Genomic DNA, 20144 nt, shown 5'->3' on the forward strand with positions numbered 1-20144 from the left:
GGTCAAAAGAAGGACTTGACAGGCTCAGAAAAGTCAAAAATAGTGAGATATCTTGCAGAGGGATGCAGCACTCTTAAAATTGCAAAGCTTCCGAAGCGTGATCATCGAACAATCAAGCGTTTCATTCAAAATAGTCAACAGGGTCGCAAGAAGCGTGTGGAAAAACCAAGGCGCAAAATAACTGCCCATGAACTGAGAAAAGTCAAGCGTGCAGCTGCCAAGATGCCACTTGCCACCAGTTTGGCCATATTTCAGAGCTGCAACATCACTGGAGTGCCCAAAAGCACAAGGTGTGCAATACTCAGAGACATGGCCAAGGTAAGAAAGGCTGAAAGTCGACCACCACTGAACAAGACACACAAGCTGAAACGTCAAGACTGGGCCAAGAAATATCTCAAGACTGATTTTTCTAAGGTTTTATGGACTGATGAAATGAGAGTGAGTCTTGATGGGCCAGATGGATGGGCCCGTGGCTGGATTGGTAAAGGGCAGAGAGCTCCAGTCCGACTCAGATGCCAGCAAGGTGGAGGTGGAGTACTGGTTTGGGCTGGTATCATCAAAGATGAGCTTGTGGGGCCTTTTCGGGGTGAGGATGGAGTCAAGCTCAACTCCCAGTCCTACTGCCAGTTTCTGGAAGACACCTTCTTCAAGCAGTGGTACAGGAAGAAGTCTGCATCCTTCAAGAAAAACATGATTTTCATGCAGGACAATGCTCCATCACACGCGTCCAAGTACTCCACAGCGTGGCTGGCAAGAAAGGGTATAAAAGAAGAAAATCTAATGACATGGCCTCCTTGTTCACCTGATCTGAACCCCATTGAGAACCTGTGGTCCATCATCAAATGTGAGATTTACAAGGAGGGAAAACAGTACACCTCTCTGTACAGTGTCTGGGAGGCTGTGGTTGCTGCTGCACGCAATGTTGATGGTGAACAGATCAAAACACTGACAGAATCCATGGACGGCAGGCTTTTGAGTGTCCTTGCAAAGAAAGGTGGCTATATCGGTCACTGATTTGTTTTTGTTTTGTTTTTGAATGTCAGAAATGTATATTTGTGAATGTTGAGATGTTATATTGGTTTCACTGGTAAAAATAAATAATTGAAATGGGTATATATTTGTTTTTTGTTTAGTTGCCTAATAATTATGCACAGTAATAGTCACCTGCACACACAGATATCCCCCTAAAATAGCTAAAACTAAAAACAAACTAAAAACTACTTCCAAAAATATTCAGCTTTGATATTAATGAGTTTTTTGGGTTCATTGAGAACATGGTTGTTGTTCAATAATAAAATTAATCCTCAAAAATACAACTTGCCTAATAATTCTGCACTCCCTGTATATTATGGGTGTATTCACACTATATGGTCATATTGTGTTTTTTGCTGTGAATGGAAATTGTGCCAAAAAACACAATACATGACTGCGCCATGTGAATACGCCCCCATGTGGTGATTCTCGGGTTCTTCAGGTTTTGTACATTTCACGAGCAGACGTTCTGAAGTATCAGATGCCAGACTAGAGGAGAGTCAGGTTGACTCATGATTAGGCTTGTTCCCTCTCGCTGATTTCTCATTGCATAGCTGAGTTGTGTAACTTTCCTTTAACCCTTTCCGTCATCTGCATCCGGCTTGTTACTCTGTGACAAAATCGTCTCCATCTCTGCAGGAACTGTACTGAGGAGAAGATGGCTACCAGCGCTGTCCTGAGCGATAACCTGCCGACCTACAAGCTGGTGGTGGTGGGCGATGGAGGCGTGGGGAAGAGCGCGCTCACCATCCAGTTCTTCCAGAAGATCTTTGTGCCGGATTATGACCCCACCATAGAGGACTCCTACCTGAAGCACACGGAAATAGACGGACAATGGGCCATTCTGGACGGTGAGGAAACAATGTAGCAATCTGTGTATACAACCATTAATATAAAGTTGTCACCCAGCTCTAACCATGGACTGATATAGGAGGGTCAGATCAAGTGGGAAAGCTGGGTGAACAGGGCAGCAGTGGAAAACATGACCCATCACATGGTGACAGCACAAAGGCCGAAATACCCAACATAAACTCATTCACAAACCAAGCTTCAAACCGATTGTCCTGAGCTCCTCTGCAGATTTGGGTGTGTGCAGGGAAGAATGTGCTACGGGGTATAGAGCGTTCAGCACCATCACGTTTTATACGCCCTGTCTTGTATATAGTTTGCTTGACATATTTGGTGCTGACCTTCAGTTATGTCATGTCCTATGCTCCAATCGTTACCAGAGCTGCAGTCACACAATTCTGCCAGTAGTGACTTAGACTCTATCAACAGTCTGCAAAAAGTGATGCATTCTGGGAAATCATCGGGTCCTGCACTATACTGTGCTGATCACAGAAGCTGTGTATGTACTCCGAGGCGCTGTATATGGGGCGGTCTGTACTCCGAGGCGCTGTATATGGGGCGGTCTGTACTCCGAGGCGCTGTATATGGGGCGGTCTGTACTCCGAGGCGCTGTATATGGGGTGGTCTGTACTCCGAGGCGCTGTATATGGGGCGGTCTGTACTCCGAGGCGCTGTATATGGGGCAGTATGTACTCTGAGGCGCTGTATATGGGGCGGTCTGTACTCTGAGGCGCTGTATATGGGGCAGTATGTACTCTGAGGCGATGTATATGAGGCGGTCTGTACTCTGAGGCGCTGTATATGTGGCGGTCTGTACTCTGAGGGGCTGTATATGGGGCGGTATGTACTCTGAGGGGCTGTATATGGGGCAGTATGTACTCTGAGGGGCTGTATATGGGGCAGTATGTACTCTGAGGCGCTGTATATGGGGCAGTATGTACTCTGAGGCGCTGTATATGGGGCAGTATGTACTCTGAGGGGCTGTATATGGGGCGGTATGTACTCTGAGGGGCTGTATATGGGGCGGTCTGTACTCTGAGGGGCTGTATATGGGGCGGTCTGTACTCTGAGGCGCTGTATATGGGGCGGTATGTACTCTGAGGGGCTGTATATGAGGCGGTCTGTACTCTGAGGCGCTGTATATGGGGCGGTATGTACTCTGAGGCGCTGTATATGGGGCGGTCTGTACTCTGAGGGGCTGTATATGAGGCGGTCTGTACTCTGAGGCGCTGTATATGGGGCGGTCTGTACTCTGAGGGGCTGTATATGGGGCGGTCTGTACTCTGAGGCGCTGTATATGAGGCGGTCTGTACTCTGAGGGGCTGTATATGGGGCGGTCTGTACTCTGAGGCGCTGTATATGGGGCGGTCTGTACTCTGAGGGGCTGTATATGAGGCGGTCTGTACTCTGAGGGGCTGTATATGGGGCGATCTGTACTCTGAGGGGCTGTATATGGGGCGGTCTGTACTCTGAGGCGCTGTATATGTGGCGGTATGTACTCTGAGGTGCTGTATATGAGGCGGTATGTACTCTGAGGGGCTGTATATGGGGCGGTCTGTACTCTGAGGGGCTGTATATGGGGCGGTCTGTACTCTGAGGGGCTGTATATGAGACAGTATGTACTCTGAGGGGCTGTATATGGGGCGGTATGTACTCTGAGGGGCTGTATATGAGGCGGTCTGTACTCTGAGGGGCTGTATATGAGGCGGTCTGTACTCTGAGGGGCTGTATATGGGGCGGTCTGTACTCTGAGGGGCTGTATATGGGGCGGTATGTACTCTGAGGGGCTGTATATGAGGCAGTATGTACTCTGAGGCGCTGTATATGGGGCGGTCTGTACTCTGAGGGGCTGTATATGGGGCGGTATGTACTCTGAGGCGCTGTATATGGGGCGGTATGTACTCCGAGGGGCTGTATATGAGGCGGTCTGTACTCTGAGGTGCTGTATATGGGGCGGTCTGTACTCTGAGGCGCTGTATATGGGGCGGTCTGTACTCTGAGGGGCTGTATATGAGGCGGTCTGTACTCTGAGGGGCTGTATATGGGGCGATCTGTACTCTGAGGGGCTGTATATGGGGCGGTCTGTACTCTGAGGCGCTGTATATGTGGCGGTATGTACTCTGAGGTGCTGTATATGAGGCGGTATGTACTCTGAGGGGCTGTATATGGGGCGGTCTGTACTCTGAGGGGCTGTATATGGGGCGGTCTGTACTCTGAGGGGCTGTATATGAGACAGTATGTACTCTGAGGGGCTGTATATGAGGCGGTCTGTACTCTGAGGGGCTGTATATGAGGCAGTCTGTACTCTGAGGGGCTGTATATGGGGCGGTATGTACTCTGAGGGGCTGTATATGAGGCGGTCTGTACTCTGAGGGGCTGTATATGAGGCGGTCTGTACTCTGAGGGGCTGTATATGGGGCGGTCTGTACTCTGAGGGGCTGTATATGGGGCGGTATGTACTCTGAGGCGCTGTATATGGGGCGGTCTGTACTCCGAGGCGCTGTATATGGGGCGGTCTGTACTCCGAGGCGCTGTATATGGGGTGGTCTGTACTCCGAGGCGCTGTATATGGGGCGGTCTGTACTCCGAGGCGCTGTATATGGGGCAGTATGTACTCTGAGGCGCTGTATATGGGGCAGTATGTACTCTGAGGCGATGTATATGAGGCGGTCTGTACTCTGAGGCGCTGTATATGGGGCGGTCTGTACTCTGAGGCGCTGTATATGAGGTGGTCTGTACTCTGAGGGGCTGTATATGAGGTGGTCTGTACTCTGAGGGGCTGTATATGAGGTGGTCTGTACTCTGAGGGGCTGTATATGAGGTGGTCTGTACTCTGAGGGGCTGTATATGTAGATCCTGCAGAGTTTCAGGGATGCGGCGATTGACGAGCCGTCAGTGAGGCGCTCACTTTGTGAGTCCGTGTCTCATCGCCGCGCTGTAATGCAGCCTGACAACACTGCTCATTTGTTCCCACTTAACATCCTGTCCATAAAACAGATCTGACAACCGCCACTAATCGCCTCCATGAAGCTGCTTGCTTCCTATGGGATCCTGGGCCCCTGACGGGTAAAATATGGGGGTAACAAAGTCACTCAGAAATTTTGTTGCTGTACAGTTTTCATTCATTGCGATATTATGTACTGGAGACTGCATTAGGGTCTATTCACACGTCCGTAATTTGGGTCCGCATTTGTTCCGCAATTTGCGGACCCATTGACTTTCAATGGGGCTGGAACGGATGCAAATCCACATTTCCTGGATCCGCATCCGTTTTTTCGGGATCCGCATCCGTTTTTTCGGGATCCGCAATTTCGTTCCTGGAAAAAATAGAACATGTCCTATTCTTGTCCCCAATTGCGGACCAGAAAAGGCATTTTCTATTATAGTGTCTGTGATGTGCGGATCCGCAAATTGCGGATCGCACATTGCAGGTGTCCGTGTTTTGCGGATCCGCAATTTGCGGACGTGTGAATGGACCCTTAAGGTTACAAGATGTTAAAGGGCCGGCGCCGCAGTCATTCTAAAGTTCTGCAAATTTCTAGTAGAGTTTGTGCTTCAATTCCTTATCATTTCAAGATCTCTGTTTTCTGTCAGTGAATAGGAATATCCTTGTTTTCACCAAGAGGCTGAAAATCTGTACAGACCTTATAATTCACACAGCAGAAGGTTTGTTACAATTGTATCCTGCCCAGGCAGTCCTATGTGTGTTAGGCTACATGCACACGACCATATGTGTTTTGCGGTCTGCAAATTGCGGATCCACAAAAAAAAACAGATGACATCCATATGCCATCAGTTTTTTTTGCGGATCCATTGTATGCCTAAAACGAACAAGAATAGGACATGTTCTTTTTTTTTTTTTTGTGGCCCTACAGAACGGACATACTGATGCGGACAGCACACGGTGTGCTGTCCGCATTTTTTGCGGACCCATTAAAATGAATGGGTCCGCATCCTATCCTTAAAAAAAAACGGAGCGGAAACGGAAACGGAAACAAAGAACGTTTGTGTGCATGTAGCCTTATACAGAGCAGCAGCACAAATCTCTCTCTTGTCCTGAGAGTTTGTTAAAATGTATCAGTCTGGAGTCCTCACCCACAGAGGATTGTGTAGACTGCGTACATTGTAACAAACCTTCACCTGTGATTAAAAACGGATTCCACTGCACATAACAAGAATAATATCTCGGTCACCTTTTAATATGGTTAGAAGTTCTGCTTTGTGAATGAAATCTCTTTCTAGAATACTTTGGGGGTCATTTACCAACCAGAAATACGTCGATATTAGGCGTAGATTGCGGCGCAAAGGTCTGCACCAATTCAAAAAAAGTGGGCGTGGTGGGGGAGGGGAGGGGCCAGAAGGCCCGTCTCATTTAGCATTTTCTACACCACAGCAAGAAAGCTCTTACATTTAGAACTGGCGCTGAATGCGCCGAAGTAATGTAGACGACGACCCCTCTTTATAACTCCAGCGTTAATAAATAACCACCTTTTGTGTTCTATTTCGCCATTTTCAAGACCTCTGCTTGCTCTGAATGAATGGGAAGTATTATATATATATATATTTACAGAGTGAAATCCTTCACAGCTGGGAGTTTGCTACAGTTTAATCCAGTCTGAAGAATCCTCTCTGAAATAAGTGGCCTGGACTCCAGACTGATACATTGTAGCAAACTATCAGGACATTAGAGAGATTTGCGCTAGAAAGGATACATTAGTGTCAGACCCTCAGAGCGTAAACAGGAACGTTCTCATTCACTGACATCAAGCAGAAATTTGACTGGTGAGGTATAGAAACAAAAGTCGATAAGAAAGTTGCAGAACTTGTCATCACGCGGTCCGCCGCGCTGCGTCCTAATAATCGTCTCTCTTCTATGTGACACGTATCTGTTATCAGAGCTCATTGGTTCTTGTGGGATAAGCTCAAAGCTTTGGCATCTGATTTAATATTTCCCATCGGGCCTGTGATTTATATAAAGTGCAGCCTGACCCCGGCTCATGCACACGGTCCTAGCCGTTTTTGTGGTCCGCAAAACACTGATATATCCTATCCTTGTCCACAAAACGGACAAGAATCGGACATGTTCAGTTTCTGCAGGGCTGAGGAATGGACTCTTGCAGCCCCATTGGGATGAATGGGTCCACATCTGACCCACAAAAAATGCAGACCAGATGCGGCCCAAAATCAGGGTGGTGTGCATGAGCCCTTAACCAGAATAGACGAGAATAGGGATCTGGTAGATCAGATTCGCTTCATAAGTGAAATTTTTCACTGGAACTTGTGTGAAAACCCCCTCCCTCTGCAGCGTGAGCGCGGCCGTAGGACCGTGGTCTTCGCCTATGAGATGTAGAGTCGTTCAGCTGCACTGTGACTATGTCAACCGCAGGCCCTGCACGGATTCCAGCATTGAGGCACTGAAGGGGTTAAGCTGCCCGTGCCAGGTTTCCATCAGTTTCACATTTGCAAGTTCTCTTTTTTATATCACAGCCGCTCCTTAAAACGTCATCACAAATCCGACCGCACCTACCCGGGAGCGGTGACCTGCGCAGGCAAGTGAAGAGCTGCCCCGGGCTGCAGATTGTGTAATATGCAGAGGAGATTGGTGCAGAGTCCAAGGTCGTGGTCCCCCTGCTCTTTCTAAGGCCTCATGCACACGACCGTTGTGTGCACCCGTGGCCGTTGTGCCGTTTTCCGTTTTTTTTCGCGGACCCATTGACTTTCAATGGGTCCGTGGAAAAATCGGAAAATGCACCGTTTTGCAGCCGCATCCGTGATCCGTGTTTCCTGGCCGTGAAAAAAATATGACCTGTCCTATTTTTTCACGGCCAACGGTTCACGGACCCATTCAAGTCAATGGGTCCGTGAAAGAACACGGATGCACACAAGATTGGCATCCGTGTCCGTGATCCGTGGCCGTAGGTTACTTTCATACAGACGTATCTGTCTGCATAAAAGCATTTTCAGAGCTGAGTTTTCACTTCGTGAAAACTCAAATCCGACAGTATATTCTAACACAGAGGCGTTCCCATAGTGATGGGGACGCTTCAGGTTAGAATATACTAAAAGAACTGTGTACATGACTGCCCCCTGCTGCCTGGCAGGTGCTGCCAGGCAGCAGGGGGCAGACCCCCCCCCTCCCTGTAGTTAACACATTGGTGGCCAGTGGGCCCCCCTCCCTCCCCTGTAGTTAACTCTTTGTTGTCCAGTGCGGCCGGCCCCCCCTCCCTCCCCTGTAGTTAACTCTTTGTTGTCCAGTGCGGCCGGCCCCCCCCCCTCCCTCCCCTGTAGTTAACTCTTTGTTGTCCAGTGCGGCCAGCCCCCTCCCTCTCCTGTAGTTAACTCGTTGGTGGCCAGTGGGCCCCCCCTCCCTCCCCTGTAGTTAACTCTTTGTTGTCCAGTGCGGCCGGCCCCCCCTCCCTCCCCTGTAGTTAACTCGTTGGTGGCCAGTGGGCCCTCCCCCCTCCCTCCCCCTCCTAATTAAAATCTCCCCCCCTATCATTGGTGGCAGCGGAGAGTACCGATCGGGTCCCAGTTTAATCGCTGGGGCTCCGATCGGTAACCATGGCAACCAGGACGCTACTGCAGTCCCGATTGCCATGGTTACTTAGCAATTTGTAGAAGCATTATACTTACCTGCGAGCTGCGATGTGTCCGTGTCCGGCCGGGAGCTCCTCCTACTGGTAAGTGACAGATCATTAAGCAATGCGCCGCACAGACCTATCACTTACCAGTAGGAGGAGCTCCCGGCCGGACACGGAGACATTGCAGCTCGCAGGTAAGTATAATGCTTCTACAAATTGCTAAGTAACCATGGCAATCGGGACTGCAGTAGTGTCCTGGTTGCCATGGTTACCAATCGGAGCCCCAGCGATTAAACTGGGACTCTGATCGGTATTCTCCACTGCCACCAATGATAGGGGGGGAGATTTTAATTAGGAGGGGGAGGAAGGGGGAGGGCCCACTGGCCACCAACGAGTTAACTACAGGGGAGGGAGGGGGGGCCCACTGGCCACCAACGAGTTAACTACAGGGGAGGGAGGGGGGGCCCACTGGCCACCAATGAGTTAACTATAGGGGAGGGAGGGGGCCGGCCGCACTGAACAACAAAGAGTTAACTACAGGGGAGGGAGGGGGGGCCCACTGGCCACCAACAAGTTAACTACAGGGAAGGGAGGGGGGGCCCACTGGCCACCAATGAGTTAACTATAGGAGAGGGAGGGGGCCGGCCGCACTGGACAACAAAGAGTTAACTACAGGGGGGAGGGGAGGGGGGGGGGCGGCCGCACTGGCCACCAATGAGTTAAAAACAGGGGGGGGGTCTGCCCCCTGCTGCCTGGCAGCACCTGCCAAGCAGCAGGGGGCAGTCATGTACACAGTTCTTTTAGTATATTCTAACCTGAAGCGTCCCCATCACTATGGGAACGCCTCTGTGTTAGAATATACTGTCGGATTTGAGTTTCACGATGTAACTCAAATCCAATGGTATATTCTAACATAGAGGCGTTCCCATGGTGATGGGGACACTTCAAGTTAAAATATACCATCGGATTGGAGAAAACTCCGATCCTATGGTATATTAACTCCTGACTTTACATTGAAAGTCAATGGGGGACGGATCCGTTTGAAATTGCACCATATTGTGTCAACGTCAAACGGATCCGTCCCCATTGACTTGCATTGTAATTCAGGACGGATCCGTTTGGCTCCGCACGGCCAGGCGGACACCAAAACGACTTTTTTTCATGTCTGTGGATCCTCCAAAAATCAAGGAAGACCCACGGACGAAAAACTGTCACGGATCACGGACCAACGGAACCCCGTTTTGCGGACCGTGAAAAAATACGGTCGTGTGCATGAGGCCTAATGGAGCACAGACTTGCATTAGTCTCCTCTTCAGACCCCTATTGCCCTTTTTCTGTCTCCTCCCCTTACCTGATGTGCGGCAGTGTAAAGCACAGGGAAGATGCAGAGCAGCCGCCTCTAAGACAAAAGATGAAATTCAGATTTATTCAGACTGCTTTATACAATGCAGTTAATAATAATAATAATAATAATATCTGTGCCTTAATGGAGTAAAACTGCAGTGTAAAGTATGAGAGAGGGACCAAGAAGCCGCCTGATCCAAGCAGCGGCCAGGTTAGGGTGTGTGCGGTCATAAGATGGGTCCATTGCCTGGGGCCACAATTCCTGCAAATAAATAGCAACAAATAAAATTTGGAAAAATAAAAAAAAAGTTTAAAATAAATAAAGGAATAAATAAACAAGACAAATATTACAGAGTCGTTGTACTGAGTGGATTCTCTTTGTGTTTGGTCCAGTGCTGGACACCGCCGGGCAGGAGGAGTTCAGCGCCATGAGGGAGCAGTACATGAGAACTGGCGATGGTTTCCTCATCGTTTACTCGGTCACGGATAAGGCGAGCTTCGAACATGTGGATCGCTTTCATCAACTCATCCTCAGGGTCAAAGACAGGTGAGAACGGGGAGCAGGAGCCGTGGTGTCGCCATCTTTTGGGGGTCATTAAGAAATGTCTCTTCCTTCATCTGGCAAAGTACATACTAATAATCCAGAGGCGTACATTTACTATTATGTGGTTGCCAATATATCCTGTCTGATGCATTTATGTCTGGCTCCCAAGGGCCCGAAATGATAACAGGGAGCAATAGACTGTATTCTCCTGTCCTACAGTCATCCTCCCCCCTGAAATGGCTGATAACAGGGGGCAATAGACTGTATTCTCCTGTCCTACAGTCATCCTGTCCCCTGAAATGGCTGATAACAGGGAGCAATAGACTGTATTCTCCTGCCCTACAGTCATCCTCCCCCCTGAAATGGCTGATAACAGGGGGCAATAGACTGTATTCTCCTGTCCTACAGTCATCCTCTCCCCTGAAATGGCTGATAACAGGGAGCAATAGACTGTATTCTCCTGTCCTACAGTCATCCTCCCCCCTGAAATGGCTGATAACAGGGGCAATAGATTGTATTCTCCTGTCCTACAGTCATCCTCTCCCCTGAAATGGCTGATAACAGGGAGCAATAGACTGTATTCTCCTGTCCTACAGTCATCCTCTCCCCTGAAATGGCTGATAACAGGGAGCAATAGACTGTATTCTCCTGTCCTACAGTCATCCTCTCCCCTGAAATGGCTGATAACAGGGGGCAATAGACTGTATTCTTCTGTCCTACAGTCATCCTCTCCCCTAAAATGGCTGTTAACAGGGGGCAATAGTCTGTATTCTCCTGTCGGACAGTCATCCTCTCCCCTGAAATGGCTGTTAACAGGGGGCAATAGACTGTATTCTCCTGTCCTACAGTCATCCTCTCCCCTGAAATGGCTGATAACAGGGAGCAATAGACTGTATTCTCCTGTCCTACAGTCATCCTCTCCTCTGAAATGGCTGATAACAGGGAGTAATAGACTGTATTCCCCTGTCCTACAGTCATCCTCTCCCCTGAAATGGCTGATAACAGTGGGTAATAGACTGTATTCTCCTGTCCTACAGTCATCCTCCCCCCTGAAATGGCTGATAACAGGGAGCAATAGATTGTATTCTCCTGTCCTACAGTCATCCTCTCCTCTGAAATGGCTGATAACAGGGGGCAATAGACTGTATTCTCCTGTCCTACAGTCATCCTCTCCCCTGAAATGGCTGAAAACAGGGGGCAATAGACTGTATTCTCCTGTCCTACAGTAATCCTCTCCCCTGAAATGGCTGATAACAGGGAGCAATAGACTGTATTCTCCTGTCCTACAGTCATCCTCTCCCCTGAAATGGCTGATAACAGGGAGCAATAGACTGTATTCTCCTGTCCTACAGTCATCCTCTCCCCTGAAATGGCTGATAACAGGGGGCAATAGACTGCATTCTCCTGTCCTACAGTCATCCTCTCCCCTGAAATGGCTGATAACAGGGAGCAATAGACTGTATTCTCCTGTCCTACAGTCATCCTCTCCCCTGAAATGGCTGATAACAGGGGGCAATAGACTGTATTCTCCTGTCCTACAGTCATCCTCTCCCCTGAAATGACTGATAACAGGGGGCTATAGACTGTATTCTCCTGTCCTACAGTCATCCTCTCCCCTGAAATGGCTGATAAAAGGAGGCAATAGATTGTATTCTCCTGTCCTACAGTCATCCTCTCCCCTGAAATGGCTGATAACAGGGGGTAATAGACTGTATTCTCCTGTCCTACAGTCATCCTCTCCCCTGAAATGGCTGATAACAGGGAGCAATAGACTGTATTCTCCTGTCCTACAGTCATCCTCTCCCCTGAAATGGCTGATAACAGGGGGCAATAGACTGTATTCTCCTGTCCTACAGTCATCCTCTCCCCTGAAATGGCTGATAACAGGGAGCAATAGATTGTATTCTCCTGTCCTACAGTCATCCTTTCCTCTGAAATGGCTGATAACAGGGAGCAATAGACTGTATTCTCCTGTCCTACAGTCATCCTCTCCCCTGAAATGGCTGATAACAGGGAGCAATAGACTGTATTCTCCTGTCCTACAGTCATCCTCTCCCCTGAAATGGCTGATAACAGGGGGCAGGAGACTGTATTCTCCTGTCCTACAGTCATCCTCCCCCCTGAAATGGCTGATAACAGGGGGCAATAGACTGTATTCTCCTGTCCTACAGTCATCCTCTTCCCTGAAATGGCTGATAACAGGGAGCAATAGATTGTATTCTCCTGTCCTACAGTCATCCTCCCCCCTGAAATGGCTGATAACAGGGAGCAATAGACTGTATTCTCCTGTCCTATAGTCATCCTCTCCCCTGAAATGGCTGATAACAGGGGGCAATAGATTGTATTCTCCTGTCCTACAGTCATCCTCTCCCCTGAAATGGCTGATAACAGGGGGCAATAGACTGTATTCTCCTGTCCTACAGTCATCCTCTCCCCTGAAATGGCTGATAACAGGGACAATAGACTGTATTCTCCTGTCCTACAGTCATCCTCCCCCCTGAAATGGCTGATAACAGGGAGCAATAGACTGTATTCTCCTGTCCTACAGTCATCCTCTCCCCTGAAATGCCTGATAACAGGGGGCAATAGACTGTATTCTCCTGTCCTACAGTCATCCTCTCCCCTGAAATGGCTGATAACAGGGGGCAATAGATTGTATTCTCCTGTCCTACAGTCATCCTCTCCCCTGAAATGGCTGATAACAGGGGGCAATAGACTGTATTCTTCTGTCCTACAGTCATCCTCTCCCCTAAAATGGCTGTTAACAGGGGGCAATAGTCTGTATTCTCCTGTCGGACAGTCATCCTCTCCCCTGAAATGGCTGATAACAGGGGGCAATAGACTGTATTCTCCTGTCCTACAGTCATCCTCTCCCCTGAAATGGCTGATAACAGGGGGCAATAGATTGTATTCTCCTGTCCTACAGTCATCCTCTCCCCTGAAATGGCTGATAACAGGGAGCAATAGACTGTATTCTCCTGTCCTACAGTCATCCTCTCCCCTGAAATGGCTGATAACAGGGAGCAATAGACTGTATTCTCCTGTCCTACAGTCATCCTCTCCTCTGAAATGGCTGATAACAGGGAGTAATAGACTGTATTCCCCTGTCCTACAGTCATCCTCTCCCCTGAAATGGCTGATAACAGTGGGTAATAGACTGTATTCTCCTGTCCTACAGTCATCCTCCCCCCTGAAATGGCTGATAACAGGGAGCAATAGATTGTATTCTCCTGTCCTACAGTCATCCTCTCCTCTGAAATGGCTGATAACAGGGGGCAATAGACTGTATTCTCCTGTCCTACAGTCATCCTCTCCCCTGAAATGGCTGAAAACAGGGGGCAATAGACTGTATTCTCCTGTCCTACAGTCATCCTCTCCCCTGAAATGGCTGATAACAGGGGGCAATAGACTGTATTCTCCTGTCCTACAGTCATCCTCTCCCCTGAAATGGCTGATAACAGGGGGCAATAGACTGTATTCTCCTGTCCTACAGTCATCCTCTCCCCTGAAATGGCTGATAACAGGGAGCAATAGACTGTATTCTCCTGTCCTACAGTCATCCTCTCCCCTGAAATGGCTGATAACATGGGGCAATAGACTGTATTCTCCTGTCCTACAGTCATCCTCTCCCCTGAAATGGCTGATAACAGGGGGTAATAGACTGTATTCTCCTGTCCTACAGTCATCCTCCCCCCTGAAATGGCTGATAACAGGGAGCAATAGACTGTATTCTCCTGTCCTACAGTCATCCTCTCCCCTGAAATGGCTGATAACAGGGAGCAATAGATTGTATTCTCCTGTCCTACAGTCATCCTTTCCTCTGAAATGGCTGATAACAGGGAGCAATAGACTGTATTCTCCTGTCCTACAGTCATCCTCTCCCCTGAAATGGCTGATAACAGGGAGCAATAGACTGTATTCTCCTGTCCTACAGTCATCCTCTCCCCTGAAATGGCTGATAACAGGGGGCAGGAGACTGTATTCTCCTGTCCTACAGTCATCCTCCCCCCTGAAATGGCTGATAACAGGGAGCAATAGACTGTATTCTCCTGTCCTACAGTCATCCTCCCCCCTGAAATGGCTGATAACAGGGGGCAATAGATTGTATTCTCCTGTCCTACAGTCATCCTCTCCCCTGAAATGGCTGATAACAGGGAGCAATAGACTGTATTCTCCTGTCCTACAGTCATCCTCTCCCCTGAAATGGCTGATAACAGGGAGCAATAGACTGTATTCTCCTGTCCTACAGTCATCCTCTCCCCTGAAATGGCTGATAACAGACAGCAAAAGACTGTATTCTCCTGTCCTACAGTCATCCTCTCCCCTGATATGGCTGATAACAGGGAGCAATAGACTGTATTCTCCTGTCCTACAGTCATCCTCCCCCCTGAAATGGCTGATAACAGGGGGCAATAGACTGTATTCTCCTGTCCTACAGTCATCCTCTCCCCTGATATGGCTGATAACAGGGAGCAATAGACTGTATTCTCCGGTCCTACAGTCATCCTCCCCCCTGAAATGGCTGATAACAGGGGGCAATAGATTGTATTCTCCTGTCCTACAGTCATCCTCTCCCCTGAAATGGCTGATAACAGGGAGCAATAGACTGTATTCTCCTGTCCTACAGTCATCCTCCCCCCTGAAATGGCTGATAACAGGGAGCAATAGACTGTATTCTCCTGTCCTACAGTCATCCTCCCCCCTGAAATGGCTGATAACAGGGGGCAATAGATTGTATTCTCCTGTCCTACAGTCATCCTCTCCCCTGAAATGGCTGATAACAGGGGGCAATAGACTGTATTCTCCTGTCCTACAGTCATCCTCTCCCCTGAAATGGCTGATAACAGGGGGCAATAGATTGTATTCTCCTGTCCTACAGTCATCCTCTCCCCTGAAATGTCTGATAACAGGGGGCAATAGATTGTATTCTCCTGTCCTACAGTCATCCTCTCCTCTGAAATGGCTGATAACAGGGGGCAATAGACTGTATTCTCCTGTCCTACAGTCATCCTCTCCCCTGAAATGGCTGATAACAGGGAGCAATAGACTGTATTCTCCTGTCCTACAGTCATCCTCTCCTCTGAAATGGATGATAACAGGGAGCAATAGACTGTATTCTCCTGTCCTATAGTCATCCTCTTCCCTGAAATGGCTGATAACAGGGGGCAATAGACTGTATTCTCCTGTCCTACAGTCATCCTCTCCCCTGAAATGGCTGATAACAGGGGGCAATAGACTGTATTCTCCTGTCCTACAGTCATCCTCTCCCCTGAAATGGCTGATAACAGGGGGCAATAGACTGTATTCTCCTGTCCTACAGTCATCCTCTCCCCTGAAATGGCTGATAACAGGGGGCAATAGACTGTATTCTCCTGTCCTACAGTCATCCTCCCCCTGAAATGGCTGATAACAGGGGGCAATAGATTGTATTCTCCTGTCCTACAGTCATCCTCTCCCCTGAAATGTCTGATAACAGGGGGCAATAGATTGTATTCTCCTGTCCTACAGTCATCCTCTCCTCTGAAATGGCTGATAACAGGGGGCAATAGACTGTATTCTCCTGTCCTACAGTCATCCTCTCCCCTGAAATGGCTGATAACAGGGAGCAATAGACTGTATTCTCCTGTCCTACAGTCATCCTCTCCCCTGAAATGGCTGATAACAGGGAGCAATAGACTGTATTCTCCTGTCCTACAGTCATCCTCTCCCCTGAAATGGCTGATAACAGGGAGCAATAGATTGTATTCCCCTGTCCTACAGTCATCCTCTCCCCTGAAATGGCTGATAACAGGGAACAATAGACTGTATTCTCCTGTCCTACAGTCATCCTCTCCTCTGAAATGGATGATAACAGGGAGCAATAGACTGTATTCTCCTGTCCTATAGTCATCCTCTTCCCTGAAATGGCTGATAACAGGGGGCAATAGATTGTATTCTCCTGTCCTACAGTCGTCCTCTCCCCTGAAATGGCTGATAACAGGGGGCAATAGACTGTATTCTCCTGTCCTACAGTCATCCTCTCCCCTGAAATGGCTGATAACAGGGGGCAATAGACTGTATTCTCCTGTCCTACAGTCATCCTCTCCCCTGAAATGGCTGATAACAGGCAGCAATAGACTGTATTCTCCTGTCCTACAGTCATCCTCTCCCCTGAAATGGCTGATAACAGAGGGCAATAGATTGTATTCTCCTGTCCTACAGTCATCCTCTCCCCTGAAATGGCTGATAACAGGGGCAATAGACTGTATTCTCCTGTCCTACAGTCATCCTCCCCCCTGAAATGGCTGATAACAGGGAGCAATAGATTGTATTCTCCTGTCCTACAGTCATCCTCTCCCCTGAAATGGCTGATAACAGGGAGCAATAGACTGTATTCTCCTGTCCTACAGTCATCCTCTCCTCTGAAATGGCTGATAACAGGGGGCAATAGACTGTATTCTCCAGTCCTACAGTCATCCTCTCCCCTGAAATGGCTGATAACAGGGGGCAATAGACTGTATTCTCTAGAAAAGAAGGAGGAGAATAGATCACCTACAGGTGTAGCACCCCTTTAAATTCAGGCTGTAAGAGGCAACTTCATATGGATATTTTTTTTCTTCTTTCAGAGACTCTTTCCCGATAATTTTAGTCGCAAACAAAGTGGATCTAATGCACTTAAGAAAAATATCAAGTGAACAAGGGAAAGAGATGGCGGTAAAACACAACGTAAGTGCAGGGTCTGATGGGAAAAAGTAGATGCTAATAATGTGACTTAAAGGGGCTGTCCACTCCGCACTATCCTCTGTCTAGCTGTAAGGCAACTGGCTGTGTCAGGAGCCCTCCCCTACTAAGCCCCACCCCTTTGTTAGCCCCACCCACTCAGACTCCTGCCCCTGATATTGGAAGGCTGGCACAGGTGCATGGTGCGGTACAGGAGAGAGCTCTGATAACTGGACTGCTCCAAGCCCTGAACATGCCCAGGACAGAAACAATAAAGATCTCCGATGACTAATAGCAAGCAGAGATCTTACAATCTGTGTAGAGCTGCAACTAAATAAGCTGATGACTGCCTACTTAGAAAAAAGTACAGGGCAGATGGATGCAGTATCAGATTAAACAGGGTTTGACGGTTTGGAGACACATAGCCCTGCATGGGAGCTGTGTACACAAAGCGAGAGATTTTTAATCGGAATTGTTTGCAGAGTTTCTTCATTTTTCTATAAAAAAAAATAATAATTTCAAGCGTAGACAGAGCAGCAGAGTTACTGAGACTAACCTGTCAGGCGGTCCGGCGTACGACAACTTTGGGTTTGGTTTCTGGTATAATTTGCCCCATTTCTGGCTTAACTAGTGGTTAATGTGTCAGACCAAGGAGGCCCCTCCCCCTTCTGATAAGCCCCACCCACTTAAAAGGGAACGGCATATATGAAAAGGTCATGTTTTCCTATCTACTACAGCTCCCAGCCTCCTCCAACCCCAACCACCATCAGGCTGACAACCTTGTTCTGTTTGGATTTCAGATTCCTTATATTGAAACCAGTGCCAAGGATCCTCCTCAGAACGTGGACAAAGCCTTCCATGACCTCGTCAGGGTGATCAGGTGAGACCCCGTGCAGCCCCCTCCAGTGACACCCCCCCCTCAACCTCTGATACATCTGCCCATGTCCATTTCACATTGGTAAGGGTCGGGACCAAATCCTATTAGGTTTCTGCATCCCCCCTGCTTTAAACTGCAGCCCTTTACACTTTTGACTCCTCTATTTAAATTGCGTGTTGACCACCAGGTGGCATCACCAGTGCCACAGCATTAATGGGGGCGAAGGCCACAGAAGAATGTATCAGAGTGTTACAATGTTAAACCTTCCCTTTGTTACAATGTTTCGCAGGCAGCAGGTTCCAGACAAGAATCAGAAGCGGAAGAGGAACACCAAGTGGCGGGGCGACCGCGGGACGGGCACACACAGGCCGTTCTGCGTGGTCTTGTGACATCTGGGCATGGACACAACTGCCGAACACTGCCTGTCCTGTACCCGCAGCGACCCCGGCTTGGGGGCTGTCACATCCAATACTTGATGCTGGGCCAGACCCACGCCGTCTGTGTAGACCGCCGCGCCCACTCCACGAGCTGAGATGGTGGGCAATGCTGCCAGTGCCCACTGACAAGATGGCACCGACTGAACCTCCCCTCACCCTCCTGTCGGAGTGGGGACGTATTTATTCCTGTATAATGTGGTACTTTTTTTTTTTTCATGGCAGTAATGACATTTTTTGGAAGGGATCAATCCCTCAGGCAAGGAAGCCATTTGGCCGCAGCGCCCGAATCAGGCCTGAGGTCCGGGTGTTAACCACTGCATTGCCAGGAAGCACAGCGCTGCTCCCCCTAAAGTGCCAGGACACACGAGACAATGGATTTATGTCGCACTTTTTAAGTATTTCTGACTCTTCGTCGCCAGTGCCCATCCCCCGGTACAGAGGACCATAAGACTCCAGTATCATATGGTAGAGCACCTCTGCCCCCCCTGGTGCTATGTTACAAGGTCTTAGGTTCTGAACTCTTGATTTCACCTCCAGGATCCGGACCACTGCAGGATTCGAGGCGTTTTCTTTTTTGTATTTTTTTTTTACCCTTTGTTTAACGTCATTTTTAATGAATCAGCCATGAAGCACTTTCCTCTAGGACCCGCTGTGTCTCTGGAGCTCACCCAGTCTCCTGCAAGCCATAGGCCGGCGCTGGAAGGGTTAACCAGCCCAATCTGAAATGAATTTTGGGAGGGGAGAACACATTCCAGTTGGCGGGGAACCCCAGACAATGTGTCAAACCCTGGAAAGAGGCCAGAAGGAATGAAAAGGGCCCTTCTCTTCCCCGAGTATTTTCATTTGTGTGAGGACTTGTCGAGCAGTGTTTTAGTGAGACACGAAATCCGATGGGAGTTACCGGGCGGTGGGAAAAACGGCCGCAATGTAATTCCACACAGTTGTGTTTTATTATTTTCCTTGTGAATGTATTAACTTATTTCTAGGGGAATAAAACAGTAGGAACGTCAGCTCCGGGGGAAGCGTCGCTGCTTATTCCATATCCAGGACGTGAAATGAGATTTTATATTTCTAGAATAAATCTGATGATACAAGCGAGAGAATCCGGAGCAAAAGTACCGACAAACCCTGATAATCTGAACCGCAGCCACATAACTGTGCACAGGGAGCAGCATTATAGGAGTTATATCCTTGTACATAGGAGCAGTATTATAGTAGTTATATTCTTGTACATAGGAGCAGTATTATAGTAGTTATATTCTTGTACATAGGAGCAGTATTATAGTAATTATATTCTTGTACATAGGAGCAGTATTATAGTAGTTATATTCTTGTACATCGGAGCAGTATTATAGTAGTTATATTCTTGTACATAGGAGCAGTATTATAGTAGTTATATTCTTGTACATAGGAGACAGTATTATAGGAGTTATATTCTTGTACATAGGAGCAGTATTATAGTAGTTATATTCATGTACATAGGAGCAGTATTATAGTAGTTATATTCCTGTACATAGGAGCAGTATTATAGTAGTTATATTCCTGTACATAGGAGCAGTATTATAGTAGTTATATTCTTGTACATAGGAGCAGTATTATAGTAGTTATATTCTTGTACATAGGAGTAGTATTATAGTAGTTATATTCTTGTACATAGGAGCAGTATTATAGTAGTTATATTCTTGTACATAGGAGCAGTATTATAGTAGTTATATTCTTGTACATAGGAGCAGTATTATAGTAGTTATATTCTTGTGCATAGGAGCAGTATTATAGTAGTT

General features: G+C 48.1%; 1 protein-coding gene across 2 annotated transcripts in view; it reads left to right on the plus strand.

Moving 5' to 3' along the window:
• The window catches only part of MRAS (muscle RAS oncogene homolog), a 39892-nt gene extending 20519 nt beyond the window's left edge, over positions 1-19373 (plus strand). The window contains exons 2-6 of one of the 2 annotated variants that reach the window (XM_040440123.1): positions 1672-1883; positions 10200-10353; positions 16956-17055; positions 17850-17929; positions 18216-19373. In XM_040440123.1, the coding sequence (XP_040296057.1) occupies positions 1691-1883; positions 10200-10353; positions 16956-17055; positions 17850-17929; positions 18216-18315 (627 nt within the window). In that variant the 5' untranslated portion in view covers positions 1672-1690 and the 3' untranslated portion in view covers positions 18316-19373. The remainder of the gene's footprint in view (positions 1-1671; positions 1884-10199; positions 10354-16955; positions 17056-17849; positions 17930-18215) is intronic. The other variant, XM_040440124.1, reaches the window with a different exon arrangement.
• Positions 19374-20144: the final 771 nt, after the last annotated feature.

The sequence above is a fragment of the Bufo bufo genome, chromosome 7, assembly GCF_905171765.1.
Source record: "Bufo bufo chromosome 7, aBufBuf1.1, whole genome shotgun sequence".
Lineage (NCBI taxonomy): Eukaryota > Metazoa > Chordata > Amphibia > Anura > Bufonidae > Bufo > Bufo bufo.